The sequence below is a fragment of the Vicugna pacos genome, chromosome 20 (genome assembly GCF_048564905.1).
Source record: "Vicugna pacos chromosome 20, VicPac4, whole genome shotgun sequence".
Classification (NCBI taxonomy): Eukaryota; Metazoa; Chordata; class Mammalia; order Artiodactyla; family Camelidae; genus Vicugna; species Vicugna pacos.
Window position 1 is genome coordinate 17,448,941 of NC_133006.1, and position 26,104 is coordinate 17,475,044.

The following is a 26,104-nucleotide window of genomic DNA, read 5'->3' on the forward strand; positions in this document are numbered from 1 at the left end:
TGAAGGACTTGAGCATCTTTGGATCTGGGTATCCTCGGGGATCCTGAAACCAACCCCCAACAGATACGGAGGGAGGATGATATTCCCTGCCCAGCTCCTTGACAGAGTAGACAGTACCTTTTATCTCTTTTGCATCTTCTGCAGAGAGTTGGGGGTTATTTTATGCACAGAGTAGGTGCTTAGAAATGTTTGATGACAAAAGGAACAAACGGCCAGTACTGGTGGGAAAACCATAGCATTTGTCATGACAGTTCCCATCTGTTGAGACGAACTCTGTACCAAGACACTTTACACTTACTGTCTATCTCTTTGCTTTACTGGAGCAGGTCAGAGGGAAGAAAAGAGAATAGCATGGCCTGAGCTCCCAGGACTGGCCCCAGTGTCCCCATCATAGGCACTGGCCCAGGCATAGGGCCTAAAATCTTGATCCCAGCCATTGTGTTCAACTCAACCATCCGTGATGGAGCCCCGGTATGAGCCAGGCACTTGGCTCGGAGATGCAGAGCCACAGAAATGAAGCAGATCAATATCTAGCCTTAAAGAACCTATGGTCTAGTGAGGAGCCCACTTTCTCAGCCAAACCCCATCTCTTAAAGGCCCCCGACGTCTTTTTATATGAGCCCTCCGCCAGGCTGCTCACCTGGAAGCGCGTGCGCTCTGCTGCGTACACCTGGTAGTGTAGCATGGCCTGCAGCACCTTCTTGTGGCCGCCGGGCACCAGGCACACAGCGCCCAGAATTTCCAGCACGGCCACCTTGGTCTTGCTGTTCTCTGTGCGCAGGCTCTGTGCGATGGTGCTGATGGCCTCAGGTTGCGCCAGCACATGCGCCCGCCCCTGGGAGTTGTTCATCAGAGCCTTGATGCAGCCGATGAGGGAGGTGTGGATGCGGCTTTCGCAGGTGGCGTGGTCCATGCTCCGGAGGAAATTCAGCAGACAGGTCAAGCCCTCCAGCTCGATGAAGCGGGTCACAAACCTGTCCAGACCAGAGCCATTAACAAAACAGGTATCCTACATTTGAATGTTATTCTGCACACATTTTGCAAATAGTCACCCCCTTACCTGGGTACCACCGTGTCCCACCTACAGTAGCCACTTGGTTCATTTATAAAGTTTATCTAAAGCACTAAAATCCTCTCACCCTCATAGGAGACTCATATCTTATTTGCATTTTAAATACCACGCTTTTGCATGTCATTGACTGTCAGTTACACAGCAATGAAGGTGTATCTGTAAAAGGGTTGATCGTCATAGTTATTAGGATAATTATCACGACTGTTAAACCCAAAGGCTTCTCACCAGTGAGGATGGGAATTAAGAGAATTACAGTCAGACAACAAGGAGGACTTCCACACAGGGAGGCCATGAGAGTCAAGGGATTAAGGCTGGGGAAGGTGATCTTCAAGGGGTCCTTAAGAAAACATCTGAGTTATCTTGAATGTTAGCAGAAAACATTAAAAAACCATTAGAGTTTAGGGGGTTCTTAACCGGGAATCTGTATTCCTGTAAGGGGTCTATTACTAACATTCAGGGGTCTGTGAACTTGGATGGGAAAAGAAAATTACACTTTTATTTTTGGTAACCTCTAACTGAAATTTAGGCAATAATCTATAGTGGCATGAGAAGAATCTGGGACTTTGTCATCCAGAAAAATCACAGCTATTTTCATCTCAAATTATGGTTGTTGCAGGTATCTGAAAATATCATTTCCACTTATCAGCACTTCAAAATTACGGTGGTTGTTAGTATTTGCTATTTGAGGCATAAAGAAGTACACTGACTGCTATCTCACAAATGTTTAATATTTAGTAACTGTATTTCAACTTAATTGGTTTATTTTTTAATCTTATCTATTTCTATTTTATTATTTAAAGACATCATTCTGATAAGTGGTCAGTAGGTTTCATCTGGGTGCCAAAATCATTCATGGTGTGCACACACAAACATATCCACACACACAAAGGCTTAAAACCCTTGATTTAGCAGAACAATAATTAATATGACCTGAGGAAATATCATAAATGAAGCTGAGGGAAACACTACTTATAATTACTACATTTGATCCTACGTACATTTGTGTATATTTCTTTATGATTACACAAATATGTCTAGAAAAATAGAATATACTCTAAAATTAAGTTGTTAAAAACAAATATTATTTACTTTTTCCTACTGATACAGTTTTAGGTATGCCAAAAAATTTTCCACCATGACTGTAACTTCTGCCATCAGAATTTTATTAAGGGAAAGAAAAATAAATTGAAGTGGGAGATGAACCTGGCAACCTCCCCTCAATCCTTCTACTTCCTCATTTCCTCATCCTTCCTGTATCCCCTTCCCGTACCAGACCCCCTCCCCAACCTGAGCAACAGGCAGGATTGGGGGTAGGGGGCTCCCAATCTCCTTGAGGCTTTGTTTCCAAGCTCCGGGCAGAAAGCTCAGCCCATCTCTCCCTCTCCCTCCCTCACACACACACATACACACACCCCAGAGGCAGACAAGTGTGCTTGTAAACCTTGACAACTGGCTCTCTGGAGAAAGAAAAGAAAAAGACCTGATTGTGGTGTTTGCCAATTTCCATGTTAAAAATACTCCCAGCATAGCTGACTTCAAGCTATCAGTGTGATGTCATTGAACATGGAGCTGGAAATGCTGCACCATTTATATACTTCCACCATGCACATACAGTGGGTGTAAACTCAAGGAGCATACTTAACAGTAAAGAGTATACACAACAGTAAAATATAGTCACAGCATTGGGTAATTAAGGATTGGTAAGTTTCAAGTACTTACTACCTTTGTTTTTGATACCATTTGTTTATCATGAGTTTCTGTCATTTACATTTTCATCACATCTATGTTTAACAACCAGCTTGCAAAACAGCTGAAAATTTAACAATTGGCTCCCACAAGCCAGAACGAGCCAGTTGTGAGACACAAGAGGAACCTGTAGCTCTTGGCCCTCTTGGACCCTTACACCGTGCAGCCTGGGAAGCTGCGAGAGGCCCCTTTCAGCCTCTGAGACATCACTCTCTCTTCCTTGCCTGCATAGCTCCAAGTCTAGGTGAGGAAATCTCATCCACAGACACTACACCGCCCCCTAGTGGTTGGAGTATTTCTCACCTACACTCATCTAGGGCTGAACCCCTCATTCTCAGAGCACTTTCTTACATACCTGTCCTTAGGCCCAGCCTCCCTCCTGCTATGTTTTCCCATAAAACAAGCACTTGCCTTCGATTTCTCTTCAGATAGCCCTTCAGGACCTGAGGCTTATTCCATTTTCTTGTGTTCATCTCCCCCTCCACCAGCACACCCAACCTGGGGCTGTCTCAGCTCCTCAGAGGGAGTAGGGTGGCAGCCAGGATGTGAAGCTGAGTCAAGTCCACCCTAGAGGACGCTGGAGGGTGAACTTGGCCGAGGGTACTGGGATCGGAGCAGAGTACTGAGTGCAGATTCAGGAAGTGGGTACAGGGACAGGGGCGGAAGTGAGGAAGGGGGTGCAGTGAGTCACCTCATGGGCTGTGTGCGGAGGGCAGTCTTCAGGTCTTCCACGATTTGGTTCCTCATCTCCGTCTCTTCCTCATCAAATGCATACAGACTCTGCATCTGCGGTCAGGAGGAGGGGGCAGAGGTCACGCTGGGCTGCCAGTCTCCCGGCTCCCTGCACCCCCAGCCTGGGTGTGACCCAGGGGTCAGCCTCGTCTCAGGAACCAGTTACAAAGACAGAGTGCCAGCCTCTGAGAATACCCAGGTTCCAGTCCCAGACTTCACTGTTCTCATCTGTAAAATGGGAAGAGGGGTCAGCCCAGCCTATTTCCTAAGCCTATGTGAATCACACATGGTTAATAAATGTTAGAAAGGTTCTGGGGACTCTAAAGTCATGCAAGGGAGGGAGGGATCATGATAAAATCTGGAGAATAACTGAGCAGGGCGTGAGGTGTAGGGAAAGAAGAGAGGAACAACCCCCCTCCCCAAAAGCCTCTCCAAGCATAGCCGGGGCAGGAGGGGCACGAGGCTCACCGCAGCCATGGAGTTGATGCGGTCGATGTAATAGTCAGGCCAGCTGGTCGCCAGCTTGTTGGGGTCCTCCTGCTCCTGGAATGAGAGGAAGGGCTGTATGAATCACCTGGTAAGACAGGCCCATGGTCTGGGATCCCCAGCTCCATTCCACGTCAGCAGGTAGATCCATCTCCCAGCCCGGCCTAGACTGATGACTCTGAGGAAGTTATAAAATCTCCCCAGGCTTCCATTTCTTCCTTGGCAACATGCAAATCACAGACATCAAATCTCAGGACCCGCCAACACATGGGCCCAATCCACGCAGGTATATACACTTTCAATGAACAATATATACAACTAAAAATAAATTCTTTTTCCTTGGTTATATCCGTTCTGAGGCTATTTAATAAAATATAATTTTATGTCTGTTGAATCTAATGAAAATATGTGCTTATATTTTGTACATCTGTTTTTTCCAATTTTATTTTTCTGATAATATCATTCTCATTGCATTTGACACAAGGACTGGTCTGTGACAGTCTTGGAAATTGAAAACCTTGGTTTTTCCTTCAGATAGTTTGAGAGGCACTAATAGAAAGCAACCAGTGCCGTGCCTGGCAAAGAGGAGGTGCTCAACAGATAAGAACTTTACAGAAGAGGGAAAGAGACACTGCCAAGGCCCTGGGTTTTGGAAAGACTAAGGAGGCGTCTGTGCAGGTGGGAGGCAGAGCCCAGATGAGAGGCCTCTGGCCCGGCCCTCGAGGCAGGAATGATGGGAGTCGGATAGGCATTAATGCTGATTGAACACCCAGCCTTCTCCCCCAGCCAATGGATCTGCCTCTGGGAGTTACACATACCCTGCTCCTTCCTGTCCCTGTCTCCCTCCCATGTGGATGTTCCCCTCATCCACCTTCTGACACTTTCCTGCTTTCAAATTGGCAAGAAAATGTACCTCCTCCAGAACCTTCCTGATGGTCCGCCTGCCTGTCACCCGGCCTGGACTTTGCCCTTCCTCCCTCAGCTCTGTCCACTCTGGCTGCACAATTTTGTTTCATAACATCCAAATTTTAGATCAGTGAGAAACCTGCCTGGACTTGGTTTTTGTGACTTCATGTGGCTATCTGTGCTAAATCTCCCTGACTGAGGCCCCCATGCTCTAGCTTCTGCCTGAGAGAGGGGATCACAAAACAGAAACAAAGGGTTCATGAAACACACACTTCCCTGCCTTCACTGGCTCACCATTCAGCCATTTCGTATGCATTTAATGAGCACCTACTATGTGTGAACCACTGTACGCTGCCCTGAAAGTACTGAACAAAAAATCACTGTCTCTGCCTTTCATGAAATAATTCAGTGCCAGAGGCAGAGTGATCAGCACTCTGTGGCAGCAGGACTGTCCACAGTGGACCACAGGAACGCAGGGTGGGGGGCATCTAATGCAGAAGGCTCATGGCGGGGAAGGGGTGGGAGGGTATGAGAAGACTGGGCTGAACTATTAAAGATTACTGAAGCTGAGACAGGTGGGTGTCACAGACAGAGGAAGTACCAAGGGAAAGAGAGAGGGTGTGTAATTGTGGGGGGAGATGACAACAATTTAGTTTGGCAAGTAGAGAGGGATGGCCCCATATTTTAATAAATTTTTTGTTTTATCTGTATAAGACATCAACTTTGGGGACCTCCAGAGTAAGTCGATTTGGAAATTGGAGTATCATGAGATACAATAAATTACTCCTGAAATTAATTTTCTCCTCTCTCCCTCCCTTTCTTCCATGACTCGAGCTTTTTGAAGGCTTGCTTTCCTCACAGTGAGACTCCTGGACACAGAGCATAATATTCTTCAGGTGCTTAATAAATGTGCATTGAGTATACTAGACAATGGCTTGCAGTGTGTGCAGCCCATGCATCTCACAACAGGGTCTCAGACTGCGTTCCAGCACCGGAGCAGCCACGGGCTGTGACCATGACTGGCTGGTGATTCTAGGTGAGTCCGTTGCCTCCCTATGCTTTCCCTGCCTCCTCTGTAGATTAAAACACAAGACTGAATTGCTTCTCAGTTCCTTCCAACTCTAGAAGAGTGCATGATTCTAAACCTCCAATTTTATAAGGTCAGTTTGGCTCAGTATGGAGCCTGGAATGGAACAAATATCCTGAACAATAAGGCTTTCTGAACAAAGGAGCCAGGAATGGGCTTTAGGGAGCATGAAGGAGAAGCAGCCCCAAACTGCCCTAGACCTGCCTGTCCTCTCCCAGGAGGGAGAATGCTGAGCCTCAGGTGCAGGAAGACCCTAACTCTCCAACACCCGCACCCTGAAGTTAAGGAACAAGCTGCAAGTCCAAAAAAGGGGAGAGTGATGGAGGAGGAGGAAGGCAGGCCAAGAAAAGAAAAGCAGTGAGAGATAGATGGGCTAAAATAGAAGGGAGGCAAGGGAGATGCAGAGAGAAAGAGATGGACGGAAGAGACACAGAGATGGAGGAAGAGAGAAGAAAGCACAGCCGCTGGGAAAGCCAAGGGGAGGAGACAAAATTCAATTAAGCCCTGATTGCAGCCCGGCTCACCCTGCTAGGGAGACCACAGTCAGGAGACTGACATCTTTTAATGAAGGAGAGGAGGAGAGGGAGGAAGTGTGGGGAGACCGGAGACTAATGTGTGACCCTGACGTGCATGCTGCCTGGTGACAGGGACACAGCCTGGGACAGGGCGGGGGCTAAAGATCCATTAGAGATCACTCACTTCCCCCAGACTGAGTCCTGACCACAGAGCTGCCCCCAGGTGTGGCCCAGGGCAGCACCCCCTCCTGGGGAGGGACTCTAGGTTTGTCATCTTACAGGTCCCTGACCCAGCACCACTCCTGGAACCCAGTGAGTACCTGCTTACGGGATTTTTGAAAAACAGAACTCTATTTCCTTGAGCGTAAGCTGCATGAGTGCAGGGATTACTCCTGTCCTGATTTAGTCATTGTCATTCCTCCAGCATCTAAAACAGTGCCCGCGTATAATGAACACGTGTTAAGTGAGAGAGTGAGCATGGAGGCTGTGGGCCCCCGATGGCAGCGAAAGGGGTCAGAGAAGGCACCTTCTTCTTGCTGCAGTAGATCTGCCACTTCTTCTCAGGGGGCAGTGCAAACACAGCCTCCCGGTTTTTGTCAGTGAGATCCAGTTCATCCTGCAAAGACAACAAGAAATATGTCTGAGACCCTGAGATGGTTGACATTAGAATATTCAGCCCTACAGGAAACTGCAACTCCTTCAATTTCCCTCAAATCCCTCAGCCTGCATCCTCCAAAGAGTATCTAAGATATGATAGGGCAATTCTTTGTCTAGAAATACAGCCCCAGCCTCCCATCCCCTCGCATCCATCCACCCAAGCCCCTGCTGCCCCAACTCAGGCTGCCATCACTTCCTGTCCTCACCCCCGGCCAGTCCTACCCCGGGCACCCTGTTCCCTGCCCATCTCCTGCATTGCTTTGCTAGCTCTTAATCCTCTTGCCCCGAGTTTCTTGCCTTCTTTCCCTTGTCCTTCTTAAGCTGTCAACATCATGAATCAAAGTCCAACAAAGGAAGAAATTAGTCTCCACATCCAGTCTCTGCCCCCATCCTTCAAGTCTCCATGTCCTTGGAGACTTTCCCCCTAGAAATTCCCTGGTTCCCCCAATCTCAGCATGGGTCCCAGCTTGGAGGAGGAGAGCTAGTGAGGACAAGGATCTGGGCAACTCTCCTGGAAAGGAGGGAGGTGTTGGTCTGCTTCCCACGGAGGGATGCTTGCCAGGGGCAGCCCTCCAGCCGCACCACCACCAGGAGAAGGCTGTGCGCACACAAGGCTGGGCTCCACCGGGCTAGTCCACACTTTCCAAAGAGTAGACATGGGAAGTTTCTGATGTCATCAAACCTAGGGTGACTCTCTAGGCAGCTTGGGATGATTTTATAGGTTTGGCTGTGCTGAATGGCCCCTGAAAAGCTCTCTTATTGAAAATTCTTCTCCTGTGATTCATGATCCATGCCAGAGCTCATCAAAAAAAAAAAATAGTTAATGAGCCATGGAACATAGCATGCTTTTCAACTTAATTCTTGTAAGGTTGTTTTTCTTTTTTTTTTAAATAAAAGCAAAACATATTAAGGCATAAAAAGCATAATATTACACAATCTTTATATTTTCTAAAAAGATAATGAGATTAATATCTAAGAAAGCCTAAGGGTCTTAAATATCAACATTCTTTGCCCTTTTATTCAATGAGAACGTTTTAGACTTTTCTTCACATAGATCAGAATGGTCCAATAGAAATATAAGGTGAGCCACACATATTTTAAACATTTTCCGGTCACATTAAAAATTAAGGAGAAATAGTTGAACTTAATTTTAAGTCAACACTGTAACCCCAAATATCTAAAATATAGTCATTTAACATATAATCAATGTAAAAAATAATCAATGAGATATTTTACATTCCTTTTTTCAAACTAAGTCACCAAAATCTGGTGTGGATGTCCCCTTATAACTCGTCAAAGTGCAGACCAGCCACATCTCAAGTGTCAGCAGCCCCACATGACCGGTGGCTGTCATCTTGGACAGCACAAAGAGAATCTGAAACCATGCCCATCAGTTCACCTGCTTTGGAACCAGACTCCTGCAGCTCTAATGCTAACAAAGGGCTCTTCCCTAGACCCACTCTCTCCATAACCCAGGGATGTCCTTAGTCAAGATTCCCAGACCCTGCTTGAGGTTTCTGAAGCATTTCAGAATCAGAAATGAAAGAAGGTAGTAAGTGCACCTGACACGTCCCAGCAGAAACTGCATCTTTTCTACTTTCGTTTACATAGTTAGCTCCACCCAGCCTGCCCTCCTGGCCCATCCACCCCGTGGACCCTGATCTAATTTCCCAGGCTCACAGTTGGCTTCCTCCCACAAGCCTTCCACAGCCCTTCCCAGGTAAGAATACCTCTCCCTTCCTCAACTCCAGAGCAGTTATATTCAACCTCAAATTCTGGTTATCTGTGCACTTGTCTTTTCTTGCCGTGGCTCTGTCACTAAATCGATGGACATTTCTTGGTGATTTGGTTCAGTCCAGGTAGCCGAAGACCCTTATTGAGTCTCCCTTCCGGGTTTCCTGGACGACCACACTTGGGTAGTCCCTCTTGGGCTCCCTGGACTGTTCCTCCTTTCCCCTGCCATCAAATGTTGAAGTCCCTCAGGCCACCATCCTGGGTCCTCTTCTCTCCTCCCCCTCTGCTTTCCCAGATGAATCCTTCTCTGCCATCTTCAAGGACTCAGTGATTATCCTAACCTCTCTCAAACCTGTACCTCCAGCCCACCAGTTTCCTGGGACCCAGCTGCCTCGTGTACCTATCAACTTTGACGACCCTCAGGTACCTCACACATTTATATAGTGTCACTATGTGCCAGGCACTGTTCTAAGCACTTAAAGTGTACTCACTAAACTTGCAACAACCCATTTTACAGATGATGAAACTGATGCACAGAGGAAAACATGCAGGCTGAGTTCATCATCCCAATCCCCTAAGCCTGGGTCTCCTCTGGCATATCCTGTCCTATACACGACCCCAACCACCATCCTTCGTCTTGTCAGAAACCTGGTGTCCCTTAATCCTACTCACCCATCTATCCCATCAAGTCTTATTCTCTTCCCTCCTGAATAGCTCTTGAACCTGTCTACTCTTCCCCATCCTCACTGCTAACGTTTTGGTCCAAGTCCATTCTCCCTAGCTTGGATTGCACCAAGCACCTCCTAATGGTCCACACAGTACTCTTCTCTGACAGACTACCCAGAGTGGTCCTTTGGAAAGTAGATCGGATCATCTCAAACGCCTTCTCAACCCCTTCAGTGGCTTTCTAGGACCCTTAGGATTGAATCTAAAATCCTCAGTTATTCTCCTTGTAATGGTGCCCCCACAAAGGACCCCGCTCTTTTCTGACTTGAGACTCCCACATATGCTGCCTCTTCCGAGGGGGGCTCTATGTCATTATCTGCACCTCCATTCATTTACTCAACCATCACTTTGCTTTTAGATCTCAGTGGAACCATCACTGCTTCAGGGGAGTCATCATGACCCCCAGTATAGAATAAAGGTCCCGCTAGACACTCCCATGGGCCCCCCAAACATTCCCTTTCCACTCAGCCCACCTGTCACTACCGTTCAAGATCAGTCTTCCCTGTTAGACTTCGTGTTCCTGGGGGCAGGGACTGTGCCTGTCGGTTCATCTCTAAATCCCTGGCAGCCCCACAGGGCCCAGCATGGAGCAGTCTCTGAAAAAATGCTTTCCATTTGTTTGATCAATATCCCACGCTAGTCTCCTTGCAGACATTACTTGTCTGAGTCATCCTTGCTTTTGCCAAAGTACCTTATGTTAAAAAAAATAACAAAACAAAACCCTGCCCACTTAAAAGGCTCAATAAATACCTGTTGACTAAAAATGCCAAAGAAGGAACACCCCATAGCATCTCCTTCTTTCAAAACTCATGCACTCCATTCAAGATGTCCCCGCCCATGATAATGTAAGAAATATATTTTTGATCCTCATTCCACGTTCCTAGCATAGAGATCCTAAATCCCTTGGAATTTCACGACTGGCAGAAGTGACAGGGGTACCTTTTGTCCCTGACACAGAACTCCTAAATCTCTTGGAATTTCCTGGGTGTTGGGAGCCTTTTTTCTTCCAGTGAAGTGACTCTCAGTGGACCCAGAGAGTTTCAAGCTGGGGCTGGTGGCCAGAAGGCTCAAGATTTGATTAGAAGCCTAGACCTTTTGGCCCCACTTCCCAAACTCTGGGGAGAGAAGAGGGGCTGGAGACTGAGTTAAAAATCTGTCATGCTGAAATTTCCATAAAACCCCCTATAGGGCAAGACTCAGAGAGCTTCTGGGAGGCTGAATGTACTCAGGTGCTGGGAGCGGGGCGCCCCCCAGACTCCAAAGGGACAGACACTCTCATGCTCGGGACAGCAACCTTCCCCTCCTTCCCCTTCTGGGCCTCCCCTGTGCACACCCTCCTCTAACCATTCACTTGTACTCTTCATAATATCTTTTATAACAAATCGGTAACAGTAAATAAAGTGTTCCCTTAGTTCTGTGAGCTCTTATCAAGCCTGAAGAGGGGATGGCGGGAGCCCCCGCTTTGCAGCCACGTCAGACAGAAGCGGTGGTGCCGTGGGCCCCCTGCTGGCGCCCGGTGTCTGAGGTGGGGGCAGTCTGTGGAGCCGAGCCCTGAACCTGTGGCATCTATGCTGACTCTGGGTAGTAACTGTCAGAACCAAGTTAAATCGCAGGACACCCAGTTGGTGTCCACAGAAAAGTGGAGAACTGCTTGGTGTGGAAAACCCACCTACGTGGTGTCAGCAGTATTCTGAGTCAAAAACAGATCTTAGCAGTACTGACTGACACAGATCAGGCTCCAAATGCTGCTAGACACTAGCGAACACTCTGTTCCCGCCCACTCCGACCCCACCCAGAGGAAAGGTATACACCAGGACAACGAGTCTTCTGGACCTGATGTAATGAGGAGGCTGGAAACTTTTTCACGTAACATGCATGTCCTCATCTTACTGCGGTCCTGCTACTTAAAGAGCTAGATCACCTTCCTCAGATGCATCCATTACCGAATTCAAGCATGAAACCCCGTTTCCCAGTCACACTGCACTGTTTCTCTATGGGTCAACCATGAGAACGAGTGACCGGGAGCTCATGGTAGCTGACCTGGTGCTTCTCGTTCTGTGGCCCGGGGTTCAGGCCCAAGTCCTGGGCATGGGGCCTGCCTCCCTGGTCTGGGACCTTTCTCTGGCTTGCAGGCTTTATCTCACCATCAGATCTCCAAAGAGAGGAGCCATGCTTCTTTCCTGTTCTGTCTCTTTGCGGTCAGCACATGATGTTTCACACACAGGGGTCCCCACGGGGGCATAGCACTGCTGCTGTGGCCCAGACGGGGATCACAGAGTCAGGAAGAGTTGGCACCAGGGTGAAAAACAGAGCTTCTGTCTGTCCCAGGCCAGACATGGGATGTCTTCATCCCAGACCGGAACCAGGTTCCAGGTGTGATACAGGCATCTCTACCTCCTCACTCCTAGCCAATCACTCCTTGTTCTGAGATAACCCAGCATCTGCCCACAGAATCTGCCCCGTCTCCTCTTCCTGTGTCAGAGACCAGACTATCCCAGGGAATTCCAGTGAGCAGAGGTGGTGTCCAGGGCTCTGATGTTCTTTGAGGCTCCTCCCTACCTTATTTCACAAAAGCTTGGATCTTCTCCTCCCGTGGGTGCCTACTGCTGCCCCATGAAATCTAGAATCCAGGGGAGATGACGTAGGTCTATTCTTCTGGGGACACATTTCAGTGTCCACCCCAGTGAGTGACTCTGTTTCTCCCACACGCCTGAAGTATCCTCGGGGCCCACTTTGGTCCCAAGCAGTTTCAGTAGGTGAAGATGCCAGCCCCCGCCCTCTGGGCTCCAGCCATCTCCGATCCCACCGTCAACACCCTCCCTTCCCTGACCCTCACTCACCACCAGTTCTGCAAAGCAGACGTTGAGCTCCTCCGGGTTCGGGATAGGACTGGAGAACTCCATGTACTGCAGAGGGTGGCTGTCCCGGAGGTTGATCTCAGGGAGGTCGCTGCCCCCAAAGCAGCACAGGAAGCCCAGGCCATGGCGGCTCCTCTTGCGGGGGGCCATGGTCACCACAGGCCAGGGGGACAGTCTGCAGGCAGGTGCCCTAGGTCCTCATCATGATCTGGGTGGAACAGAGAGCACTGCGTGATCAGGCTGGCAGCCAGGTAGAAAGGGATGTGGTCACTCTGCCACCAGAACTTCTTTGCCCAACTGTCAAGAGCCCTCAGCTCAAGAGCCAAGCCCCTGCTCTTCTCCCCCAGCCTCACTCTGTTCCCTCTAGCTCCTCCTACCTGGAGGTATTTCCCCCTCTCCACGTCCTCCCACAGTTTCCTGCCACAAACACTTTCAGATTCTCCCCCTGTGCTCTGGGAGACAAGAGAAGGGCTGTACTCACAGAATTTGACTCCTGGGAGGTCAGAGCCGGCACCCATCCTACCCTCTCTGTGACAGTACAGATGCAAATCCTAGTCCCTGTCCCCTGGAAGACCTGTCCAGCAGGACCTCCTTACTTACTTGATTCATTCAGGGTCTGGGGATACCTGGTTTAAAGATGTCATCCAATGGGGAGGGAAAGGTTGAAGGAGGCTGGCGGGGAGACACCGAGCTAATTATACTGTGTGTCTCCTGCAGTGGGTGCCCCCCAGGAGTAGAGGATGGAAGGCTTGCCAGTTTCCTGTCCAGTCCACTGTACCCAGGAATGTTTGGATGCATGTGAGACTTCAACAGGCACAGGTTCACCCACCCATCGAGAAGGAGGGGCAACCTGGGAGCCACGAGAGTGAACCCTGGGTAAGGAAATGGGGCTGATCATTGGATTGGTGTTCAACCAAGACAGACAGAAATCTGGTCAAATCTGCTTTCCATACCGACCAAGAACAAAGGACACCATTATGACCAGAACTGAGAGGCACCCAAGAGCTGGGTGGTCACTGGAACAGAAAGGGTTAAGTCTCTGGCTTGCCATGGAGAGGGCCTGGTTCACTGGCACCAGTGTGAGGAGAACACTGGCCCCAGATGCTGATGCCACATAGCTTCTCGTAGATGAAGCCCAGGGTCTGCACATGGGCTTCCTGAAAGGGCCAAACGATCCTTGACCAATGGTCCCTAAACACGTTTTCAGGTCTGGGCAGGTTCAGTAGAGAGACCACTGCTGCCCACCACACTGGTGCCCAGCCACGGTCTCCTCACACTTGAATAGCTTAACTTTTTGGATATAAAATAAGATTCCCTGCTGTATACGTATTGAATATTATATCACAGGTTTGGGATCAAGATTTTTTTTAACTGCAGTGAAATATATATAACATAAAATTTACCATTTGACCATTTTTATGTGTATAGTTCAGTGGCATTAAATACATTCACATTGCTGCGCAACCATCCCCACCATCCACCTCCAGAACTTCTTCCATGTTGTAAAACAAACTCTATACTCGTTAAACGATAATTTCCCATTTCCTTCTCCCCCCAGCCCCTGGCAACCACCGTTGTCCTTTTTGTCTCTATGAACTTGACTACTCCAAGCACCTCATCTAAGTAGAATCATACTGCATTTGTCCTTTTGTGACTGGCTTATGTCATTTAGCATCATGTGCTCAAGGCTCATCCATGTCACAGAATTTCCTTTATTTTTAAGTCTGAATAACATTCCATTGCAGGTACAGACCATATTCTGCTTATACACGCGTCTGCTGACAGACACTTGGGTTGCTTCTTCCTTTTGCCTATTGTGAATAATGCTCTATGAACACGTACAAATATGTTTGTGTCCCTGCTTTCAGTGCTTTGGGACATATACGCGAAGGGGTCAAGGTATTTTCGAGTCTTGACTCTTAGCTGTTTCTCCTAGATTCGGGTCATTAACAGAATGATCAGAATGTCCCCACGGTCTTTACTTACATCATTGCTAAAAATGTTGACCACAACGAGGACATCGAAAAGCCCAGAGGACACAGCTACCTCGTCTGGGAATGCCGAAGAACTAGTTATTAACACTCTCAGGGGACAGTCCTCCAACCAGCGCTGAACCCATGAGCCTGCAGTTATCCAGCCCTCCTTTCTTAAGGCACCATAGGAGACTGTCGGCTAAGTCCTTGTGGAACTCCAGATACGCCAAATCCAAGGCATTCCCTTGAACCAAGCTCTAGAACCTTATCAAAAAAAGATAAATTGGCATAATTTGTCCCTAGTGGACCCAAGGTAACCCAACAAGAGCACTTCTTTATTTCCTAAGCCCTAACAATCTAGCTAATAAATTACTCATCTGAGCTCGCCTCTCCTATAAGGCATGATGCCTTTTAATCGTCATTCAAGAGGTTTTTACTGGCTCCACTTTATCTCTATAAACTTTGTGACAGACTTTGTAATAGACCCAGGAGCACCTCAAACAACAAACTATCCGAGGTTGCCTTGTATTGTTGGTCATCTTTTCTGGGTTTGCACACGGGCTCTCCACAGCTCCAGGGAAGGCTCCTTGAGGGCAGGGGCTGTGCCTCCGGCTTTCACACCGCCCCTCTTTATGGCTAATAAAATGCTGTATGTTTAGTTGATGCTCAATAAGTATTTCTTGGTCAGTTGGGAAACAACCTGTGCTCAGAGAAAAGGAGAAGAGGGGTCTTCATCAATCAGTCAAGAAATACCGATTGAAATCTCTGATTCCTAGCAGTTGACAAGCCATCAGGAACCCTTATAAGGAAGAAAGGGAGAGTCGAGGTTGGGGGTAGAGGAAGCAGCCCGCAGGCTCACTGCAGCAGTCCTGGTGCATGCTGGCGAAGACCTAGAACAGGCTGGTAACTGAGGAAGTCAAGAGAGAGAGGGAGGCTTGGAGGCTCTCCAGGGAACTTGATGGCCGATGGCCAGGAGTGGGTGAGACAAAGCCCTGGCCTCAGACTGTCAGGCTTAGTAAAGCACAAATTCTGCAGGCAGACAGGGGTTCACTATTCCCCGCCCATCGCCAGTTTGGGGTGATGATGCAGAGTCCAAACCAGGTCCCCTTTGTGTCCTCAGCCTCCAAAACGCAGCTGCAGCTGGCGGGCAGGACGGCTCTGTTCAGGGCAAAAAGCATGGAAAGGAAAGTCCTAGAGGTGTAGTGAGGCTGGGTGGATGGCATGCCGGGGTTCCCGGGAGGGATGGGCTGACATCAGGGAAGACTCTCTTCTGTCTTTACCTCCTGGAACTCTCACCCCGCACTCCCCTCCCCAGTCTCCCTTCTTGTCCTTCTCTGCCCTTCAGCTCCTGAGCCAGGCTTTACCAGGGCGGGTCGGGGGTAGGGGCAGGGCTGGCATACAGCTGGCACACCCTGTTGGTCTTACAGCAGTTGTTTACAGCTGTGACTGCCCTGATTGGTTGGCACCATGCCATACCTGTCCTTAAATATTTTTAAAGTCTCCCCTGAGTCCAGGGAGTGAGGTGAAGTGGCCTCTGGAGGAGGAAAGAAGTAGACACAGTCCCTCCAAACAGGAAGTGCCTTCCCCACAGAGCAGGGCCTTCACCCTGCTCCGGGGGAGCGCTGCATACTTGCCCTTTTAAGGGCGGCCTGCTTGACAGCTCCTGAGTAAGTTTATGCTCCTGAGGATGCCCTCCTCCCCAGGAACCCCTCTTTAAGTCTGTTCCTTGCGCGCCTCCTTGGGGCCCCATCTGAACATCCAAGACTAAAAGCACAGGCCCTCAGCTGGAAAGCATCTAGCCTCACAGTAGAGATCAGAGAACATAGGTCCAAGGAGAAAATGTCTTATCTGAGGTCACACGGCTCTGGGGACAGAGCTGGGACTGAACCCCAGGATTCTAGTGTTCAGGCTGTGGTCTGGTCACCACCTCACCAGAGCTCATCTTCCAACGTCAACACCCCTTTTCCCCACCTTGCCCCAGCCCCCTAGTAGCCTTCTTCCATTGGAGAAGACCAGACTTCACAGCTCAGTTTAGAACTAGGTCCAGGTTCCAAGCTCCCCTCTAGACGGGTAGAGGGTTATAGAGGTTCCAAAGGCTGTCTGCTTCTCCTCCATCAGGAGGAACTGCCTCCATCTCCCACCACCCCAATTTCTCACCCATCCATGCTTGAACCCTTCCTTCACTCCAGCAGAGTCTTTGAAGTCGAAGGGACTGGGATCTGACTCCTGGCTTTGCCTTCCCCTCTGGATGACCCTGAGCATGAGGTCTTAACCACTGAGAACCTCAGGTTCCTCACTCGTGATGCCAAGGTCATAACGGCTTATGTCATTTAGCATCTTCAGAGGGCTTCCGTGACCAGAATAAATGACATTTGGAGGCAAAATGCCGGGAGTGCCCCAGGCACTCACTAAAGAAGGCCAGCACTGCTGCTGAGACTTCACTATCATGATCACCAGCAAAGTGAGACTTGCCCTGCCCAGAGCCTGCAACCATGAGCCAGCCTGTCTCCAGGTACAGATGGGGCCAGCAACGCCTGGAGTTGTAGGAACCTGTCCAGCCAGATTTAAGAAGCCACCCATCTTTGCCATCAGTAACTGAGAAATCTGGACCAGAGGAGCTTTTCCTTAGGCTCTGAGCTACCTCTAGTTGGAAAGGTGAACCCTTGTCACTGACTGTGGGTAGGGACTGGAGAGGTGGAGGTGGCCAGAACGATTCACTTCTGCAAAATTCCTTTACAAAGAGGAACAATGGAGGTTCCCCTGTCAGAAGAGAACTGAGAAGCAATAAGGACAGAACAAAACCCAGAGGACTTGAACTTGGGCCTGAGAAATGTAACCTGACCCCTCCCCACCCCCTATCATTTTCCCCCTGGAAACTCCCCCAATACCAACAGCTCCATGCCCTCCATTTCCTGTCTCCCTGCCCCCACCCCTTCTCACTGTGGGGACAATGTCTTCCAGGACTGTCGATCCCTAAACACAGACTAACTGGCCCACGACACCAAACCATCAGGTCAGCATCAAATAGCCCTCCTGTAACTCTCTCGGGGTCTCCTCCAGTCCCCTGGCTCTGGCCAGACTTTACCTCCTCACCGTGGCATCCTTCCACATCGTGGAGAAAACAGGTCTCTCCAACTCAGGAGGCCCGGGATAGTCACGAGGCAGCTTGTGGGTCAGGGGCCACAAGGCCATCCTCTCCGGGCCTCACTTTCCCCTCTGTGCTACGTCAGGGTTCGACTGAAGACCTCCAAGGGCCCCACCATCCGTCCGCGTTGCCTGCTCCATCTCCTTCCCGTAGACTTCCCCAGGGGCTCTCGTCAGCCGCCACTGAGTACTCCTCCCACATTCCACCCAAGCCAGGAAGTACTTCCCACTCTTGAGTTCAAAACTCCCATCTGGTCTGTAATAATGAAAATCCTAACCCTTAACCCCAAACCCTGGCCCCCATCTCCTCTACACACCTGTTTTCACATGAATTAGAACTTCAAAAGCCCCATATCATTAGTGCTAACTCCTAAGCCTTAAGTAAAATTATCACCTGAGACACTGGTGTTTGCCAGACACTGGGCTATATCTACATCTTATCACCATAACAACTCTGAGATGGATGGCAACATTTTAAAAAAAACTATTTAACTTATTTAAAAATAGTTAAAAATATTTAACTTATTAAAAAAAAAAACCCTGTGGTTCAGAGAAGTTAAGTAACTTGCCTAAAGACACACAGCTAGTGATGGCCTAGCTAGGATTTAAACACATGTTTGACTCTAAAGCTATAAACCACAAAGCTATAGGGCACATGTCCAAGGCATACCTGATCTGAGACCAGCTCAGAGCTTTCTCAAGTGTTCTTTACATCCAGACTCAATAATTCGTGATGGAGCACTTCCTATGACCTGAGCCAGGTGTTCTCATAGCTCTGTGAGCTCATTTCTGCATCACGGTGACCTTGTGAGGATAATTCCCCTTGCAGATGATGAGACTGAGGCTGAAGCAGCTGTTACATGTCTTGTCAACAACACCCAGCTAAGAGACACAGCTGGAACCACAACTAAGTATCCTGACTCCACATTCAGTGCTCTCATCACAGAACCAAAGTTAACTCATCAACGCTTCCTGTAGCTCTTGAGACCAAGGCCATGACTTTGGGACGTTCAAGTTGCCTTCTCCTATCCCCTTTCTTGAGCTCCATACGCGAGGGTTACAGGGCAAGGACGTATTATGTGCTACTGCATGTCTCCCTGGCCACTTTCCAAGTGCCAGCGAGGAGCCAGGCACTGTGCTGACAACTGTGTGCTTTATTTCATTTACTGTCCCCAACCCTCCAACAGCACGACTATCCCTTCTTACCGATGATGGCTTTCAGATGCCCCAAGGTCAGGCAACTTGCCCAACAACCACATCTTCTGGGTGAAGGGACTGTGTTTTGGGGACCATGATGTCACCCTTGACCACACATGCTTTTAATTGGCTTCCAGTGTCCAGCACACTGGACACTGACCTGGGTGGTGGGGACATAGGAATAAACAAAGTATGGTCCCTTTCCTCCAGCAGGTTCCCTTCTAATGGGGGAGCCAGAGGAGTCAAGGCAGTGACAGTACAGAAAGGTGGGGTGAGAGGGACTGAGAAAGGGGACCTGGTCCAGCCTGGACGGGTGAAGAGGAAGTCAGGGAAGGCTTCCAGGAGAAGGTGACACTAAGCTAGTCTTGAAAGAGATGAGAGAATTAAGGAAGGGTGTAAGAGGTGGGGAAAGGCATTGCAGGCAAGGGGACAGAATTTGCAAAAGTACAGAAGGAAAAACAGCAGGGAATGCATGAGGCCAGGGTCCTGACCAGCGGCCTGTTAATCTGTGGCTAAACTAAGAGGCAAAAGGAATCGACAGGGTATCCAAGTATCTTGATCTGACGGCAGGGCCCAGGCCTCCTGGGGAGACGGCTTCTTTGCCCTCCTCTCCCCACCAGGTCCCCCGGGGGCCCTAATCTGGGAATGCAGCCCGGATCTCCTGCTTGAAACGTCAGGAATGTAAACAATGTCCTGTTCCCCAGGCAGGAGATTCCTCCTGCCTACATCCTGACCCTCACAGCCCCTGAGCGTCACCTGGGAAATGGCTCCAGGCCCAGCTGACCTACGACCTGACTCCCCAAGGAAGACCCTAGGCCTTTTCATCCCAGGCAACACTTCCAAACCTTCAGCCCCGCCATCTCCCCACTGCCCACCTACCCCAGGCCTGCTCCCACTTCAAGCCTCTGACCACCCCCACATGCTCCGTGGAGAGCAAATAGGCGTGGGGCCCCTCACAACGCTCTGCAGGCTGCTTTCACCCTGGAGCTGCCTGAATTGCCAATATCCAGTTCTACCCCACAAACTTGCCTGGGTTCAGTTCCATTGCCATCAACTCTGTGTGACTTCAGACAAGTTACGCAGGCTTTCTGAGCCTGAGTTTTCTCATCTGTAAAATGAGGAGATAATAAAAGTACATACTTCACAGGGCTGTCATGAGGATTAAATGAGTTAATATTTGTAAAGTACCTCACACGGTGCCCAGTAATAAAGCACTATGACTATCTATACAGATCAGCCACTGTTACAATTACGAAGAAACCTAAATATTGACTGTATGTATTACAGAAAGTTCTCTCTATGTGATTGACTCATACATATTATTACAAGGGTTGGCAAATATCACAGGGTCAAACTCAGACTGCGTTTGTAACTAACGTCTGATTAGAACACAGCTACACCCATTCACTGTCTCTGGCTGCTTCTCGCAACACAGAACCCGGCGGTCCACAAAGCCAAAAATATTTCCTGCCTGGCCATTTAGAGTTTGCTGATTGATGTTTTATTAGGTTGAATCATATATAGCTGACAGTGTTCAATTATTTTTAACCTATAAAATTGTAAATTTCCTATGGTTCGACTTAGTATAGCATACTGGCTCATCGTGTGTCCTGTCTTACCCATGAAAACAGAGTTACAAGGATCATTTTTTGAGCATCTACCATGTTCAAAGCTTATCCTGAGCTTTCACCACACTCTTGCAGGGTAAATATGATCACTGCCTGCCCCTTCTTTACCGATGGGGAGATATGAGGCTCAGAAAGATGCAAAGTGTGAGCATAGGACTTAAACCAGGTCTCCAGGCTCCGTATCAACCATCTACATCTACGCACTGGGTGTAAGAAGTTGCTGGGAGTGAGATCTGTCTCTGATTAGGACAAAACATGGACAGCACGAAGCCCTCCTCTCTCCCCACTTCTCTGCGGGTCCTTCTCCCAGGCAGCACTCGGGCTATGTGGTCATCGGAGCCCAGGGCTGACTTCCCTGTCGGCCTCAGGACAGTACTCAGAACAATCTGACTTGTATTGTGAGCCTCGGGCAGGGCTGGGGAGGGGGTGGGGAGCACTTTCAAAAATAAGCAAGCTCTCTTTCCAGGACTGAGGGAGCTATTTTTAGCAGCCGCCTAAATTATGGTTTCCCCCTCTGCTCTGGGAAAGGCAAGAAGCAAAAGTAAACTCTCTTGCAGCCCCAGAGTCCCCTCCGTGCAGGCTGCTGGGTGGGAGACTAAGAGAGCAGGGGGAGAAAGGGAAGGAGAGAAAGGAGCGTCTTGCTGGGAAAGTGAAACTGAGAAATTCCCCAAAATGACTTGGGGGTGAGCGTGGAAGTTGTGGATTTTCCAGTTGGTTTTCACATTTTGAGAAATGATGAAGAGAATATAGGTTTCTTTGTCTCACCAGAACAGAAAACAAGCAGATACTAGCTCTCCAAAGCCTCGCTCAAGCATGCGTTCACTCATTCATTCATCCACTCATGCATTCATTCATCCATTCACCCCCTGACTGTCATGTAGAATGCAATTTTCTGGGTGCTTTAGATGAACCAGACATCAAATCCTCTCCTCACTGGGTTTATAGGGTTGCTGGGAGGCACATGTATCAACCACCAGGAAGCGAGGGAGGGAGGGAGGTGCAGCTCCAGGCCCTGGGACTGCAGGGAGGAAGGGTGGCTTCTGGCTAGGGTGATCTGGGACAGTCACCAGAGGAAGTGGCACGGAAGCTGGGTCTTGGAGGAGAGGTTGCCATGTGCCAGTGGGAGGGTCCAAGAAACCCATTCACAACAGAGACATGCCAGAGTGAGCACCTGGCATCAAGGTGAGGAAGGGGCTAAGGGAAGTTGTTTATGCCCAGGCTGGGATGCAGGGCACAAGGAGGTGCAGCAGGACACAAGATGGGGACCTGCTAGCCAGGCCCTGAATGGCAGGCCGAGGAGGCGGTGGCAGCAGCCCAAGGATGGGCCGTTGGGTGGTTTATTGGCTGATTAGTTGGTGGCTTATAGTAAAGGACAGAGTTTGCGACGTCTGATCCCAGCTGGGATTTGGACGGGCAATTAGGTTGGCACTGTATGGGGTGGATTTCAGGACAGATAGAAGGGGAGAGTCTGGAAGCAGCTCTGTCTGAGCAAGAGTTAATGAGGCCTTGAACTGCTGAGAAGAGAAGGGGACAGGGACAGATGCCGGGGATGTCACAGAGGGGTGTGCGTGCCCACACGTGCGTGAGCGGATGGGGAGCTTTGGCAAGACGCGGCCTCGGCACGGAAAGCAAGGACTCAGGCAGAGCCTGAGAGGGAGCGGTGGGGGCTCTCTGGGCAACAGCTGTGAAGTCAAAGAGAAGAAGGAATTTTAACACCCAAGTCTCTGCCACCCATCAGAGCCAGAGGTCTGGGGCCCCTGGCCAAAGGGAAACCACTCTGCCCGTGACAACCCCTCCTGCTTCCGGGAAGCCCCAACCCCAGGCCACACAGACAGGGCTGTCTTTACTGAGGGGATGCAGTAAAGACAGCACCCGCCTCTTCCTGGGCACTCCTGCCAGGTCTCCCACCAGAGCGCCCCAGCACGCTGAGAACTCACACCATTCTAGGCAGCCCTGGGCTGGGAGAAGCTCCCTGCTGACCATGCCTCCTGCAGTCCCAGGACAAAGGCATTCTGTCACTCATGAAGGTGGAACCTTGAGGTCCTGTCAAGGCAAGCAGGCCCTGGGACCCCACTGGACTTGGGCACCTGGTCACACACTAAATGCTGGGCTGAGTCTTCCCCAGAAACGGTGCCCTCCTTACAGCTCTGTTAGTCCCTCTAGGTGTCCAGCAATCACACCAGAAAAGGCCCTGTGTGTGCCTCTGGGCCTGACTTGACATAAATCCTGGACTATAGCCACATTCCATCTCTCCAGGGTGGGCAGAGTGGGAGAGGACAGGGACTGGGGGAGGGGGGACAGTGGAATCCTGGAGAGCAAGTGATTGAAAAGGCTGACCCAGGGTGACCCTCACCTGCCCCTCACTCTTGTCCCTACAATTCCATCTGTTCACTCATTCATTCTAACAAATATTTGTGAAGCCACTAAGTACCTGGCTAAGAGCTGGAAAAACACAACGGTAAACACGAGTTCAGTTTGGTGGGGAAGGAAGACAATTAAGCAGATAAACGTAATAAAGTGTGGATGTGGTTATGACAGGGGAAGTTCACATATCTAGGTCTGAGGAAGGCTTGCAGAACTCGATCCCAGTGGGGGTCCTGTGCTACCCTGAGCTCTCTGCTCACACAGAGGGCTTAGAGGGGGCAGCACATAACAGAATGAGCACTGGGAAATGATCACAGGAGCTATCAAAGATTTGGGACCAGACAGACCTCCCAGGGTTACTAATACTATAAAAGATGGAAAACAGCGAAAATATTAAAACATAAGGATTGGTTAGATGATAGATAGATAAACAGACATAGTGACCTATGTATACATACACACACACACACCATGAAGAAATTATCTTTGGGTGGCTGGAGTTTAAGGTTATTTTAATTATCCTTTTCTGCATTTTTCCAAATTTTTTACAATCTGCATTTATTATTTTCAGCAGAAAAGATAATATCATTTTGAAAAGAAGATAAACCTGAGACTAAAAATGAGAAGACTCAGGACTAAGTCCCAACTCTGCCCCAGCAGGCCACCTGGGCAAGAGAGGAATGACCCTGGCTATTCCTAGGGCATTTCTTTGAGCCTTGTCTGTAAATGAGCAGGTCAAACCACACGCCCTCCAGAGTTGCCTCCACCCTAGACACCAGGCTCTGAGCCACAGAAAACACGAGGTGCTAAATGATGCTGGTGGAACGGAATCATATCCCCTGAACTCCCATTAGTTCATCCGTCATTCAAGTGTTCGTTCATTCAACCTCCATTGTTTTCAGCACTCACTCTGCCTGGCGCTGCTCATGCTGCTGGGGATTTAAGGGCAAATTACATGGACGAGGCTCCTGTCCTCTTCCGTGGCTGTTTCTTCCCTCTCTAATGCCCCATCCTGTTAATGCTTCTTGCTATGTTTTTTTCCAACACACTTCAGATGCAGGATCTCAAGCCGGGACCAGCGCTGACCTCTCCTGTTCCCCTCTCCCAGCATTCTGCAAACAGCCCTTTGAACAACATTTCTAGGAGCACCTGATTCTGCATTCCTCAGTGTAGCACAGCACCTCAGGGTTCCTCATCCAAACAGAAAGCCACCTGCTTTAATTTTTAGGTTTGGCCATTTGGTGGGGCTCCCAGATTCCATACCAGCCAAGCTTTGAAATCAGATCAACATCCTGTGAGCCAGTGAGGACACAGGAGAACTGGACTCTCCTATACTGTTGGTGGGGGTGTGGGCGGCAAAATGGTGCAGCCATTAAACAAAACAGTTTGCCCGTTTCTTAAAAAGTTAAACTTACACTTCCATGTGATCCAGTTATTCCTAGGTATTGACCCAAAACAGAAAGCATATGCCCATACCATGTCCTATTCATGAATGTTCAGAGAAGCTTTATCTGTAACAGCTCCTAACTGGAAGCACCCGCAATATCCAACAGCAGGTGAATCAATAAACTGTGTTGTGTGTCACATAACAGAATATTATTCAGCAATAAAAAGGAATGAACTATTGATACATGCCACACATGGATGGAGCTCAAAATAATTATGCTAGGTGTAAGAAGCCAGAGGATAAAAGGTACACATCGTACGATTCCATTTATCTAAGATTTGAGAAGATGCAAACTAATCTATAGTGACTTAAACCAGGTGGGTTGCCTGTGGAGTGGGTGGAGGATGGGCAGGGAAGGGGTCAATTATAAAGGGCACAGGAAACTTTTGGGGATGACGGTCAAGCAGGATCTTCATGGTGGTGATGAATTTACAGGTTTATACAGGCTAAAATGTATCAAGTGATGCACTTTAACTATGTAAAGTATATGGTATGCCAATTATACCTCAAAAAAGCTGTTAAAAACCACCCACACGGGTCTAATCATAGCCTCATGATAGCAAACCCCCAAGGGCCCTGGCCGCTGCGGCCGGCAGCCCTCTAGAATGCTGCTAGAATCAGCAGCTGCTCTACAGGTCCTAGGAAGGACCTCAGCACAGAGGTCGGGGGGAACAAGGAGTTCTCTCCAGGCCCAAGCCTCAGCTGGTCTGCTCCTGTCTTCCAGGAGGTAGGGTGCTTACTACAAAGCGCGTATGCTTTCATCCTACGCCTGTGGCAAAGTTACCTAGTACCTGTGAGCCTCACCTCCCTCCTGGGCACACAGATGGCAAAGCCCACCTCCCAGCGCTACTGTGAGCACCAAACAAAGAGCACGGATCAAGCAGCCAGCACATCACAGGCCCTCCAACTGGGTTTCCTTCCCCTGTCCCAGCTCCAGGCTCCTCACAGTGTGCCTAAGGTTCAGGGCTCAGCCTACAGAAGCACAAGAGAACCTGAGGGGCCTCCAGGAGCCGAGTGAGGAGGGACTAGGAGGCTACTGAAGCACAAATCTGGTTCCATCTGGATGTCTCTGGAGGTAGGGCTGAATTGACAGCAGCCCCAGGCTTCTGGGTGGGTAAAAATCGGGTACTTTCAGCCTGGGTTGCTGTTCTGGAATTTGTTAGAAGCAGACGAGATGGCAAAGGGAACTGAGAATGGTGGCCATGACACGGAGTTTTTAGGACCAGATATTAGGAGGGGTGGGGGAAATACTCAACCCTTACGCACGAGAAAAACAAGTACAGGAGATGCTCAGAAATGACTGAAGAAGAAAGGGAGGGAGGAAAGAAACGAATTCATGCTGGCATGTGAGAGGGTTTGATGCTATGGTGCAAAGGTATATACAGGGGGTGGTGTGTAGCATGGGTTTATAGTGTGATGTGCGTGGTGTGTGCTGATGGCTGTATGTGGTGTGGTATGGATGTGTAGGTGCTGTGTGTATGTACAGCATGTGTAGATGTGTGTTCATTCTCAGGAAACACACACACATGATTCCACTGACTTCCAAGTCTCTGCAGAGAGAGGACCCAGCGAGCTCCCAAAATATTTGAGCAGAGGAAACAGTAGTATCACTGATAACCAGCCCACGCTCAGTTGCTAAGGAGCTGCCCAGGCATGATACTCAGGAACTGCTACCACGGGGAAGGCCAGGTCTTAGCCTCAGTCTCCCGTGAACCACACTATGGCCTGAGAGCAGATCCCCGTCAAAAGATGCTCGGACCTGCCATGGACTAGAGACAGGGTATTCACACTTAGCATCTCATCTAACCTCAAGACAACCCAGCAAGGCCAGT

At 49.3% G+C, this 26,104-nt stretch overlaps 1 protein-coding gene across 6 annotated transcripts in view; it reads right to left on the reverse strand.

The window, feature by feature from the left end:
• Window positions 1-26,104, reverse strand: part of DAAM2 (dishevelled associated activator of morphogenesis 2) — a 127,928-nt gene that overhangs the window by 31,924 nt on the left and 69,900 nt on the right. For 5 of the 6 annotated variants that reach the window (XM_072945063.1, XM_072945059.1, XM_072945060.1 and 2 more), the window contains exons 2-6: window positions 12,502-12,727; window positions 7,071-7,160; window positions 4,019-4,093; window positions 3,510-3,604; window positions 641-974 (exon numbers count right to left, since the gene is read on the reverse strand). In XM_072945063.1, coding sequence (XP_072801164.1) covers window positions 641-974; window positions 3,510-3,604; window positions 4,019-4,093; window positions 7,071-7,160; window positions 12,502-12,669 — 762 coding nt within the window. In that variant the 5' untranslated portion in view covers window positions 12,670-12,727. Of the gene's footprint in view, window positions 1-640; window positions 975-3,509; window positions 3,605-4,018; window positions 4,094-7,070; window positions 7,161-12,501; window positions 12,728-17,577; window positions 17,756-26,104 lie in introns of those variants that run through there. The other variant, XM_072945064.1, reaches the window with a different exon arrangement.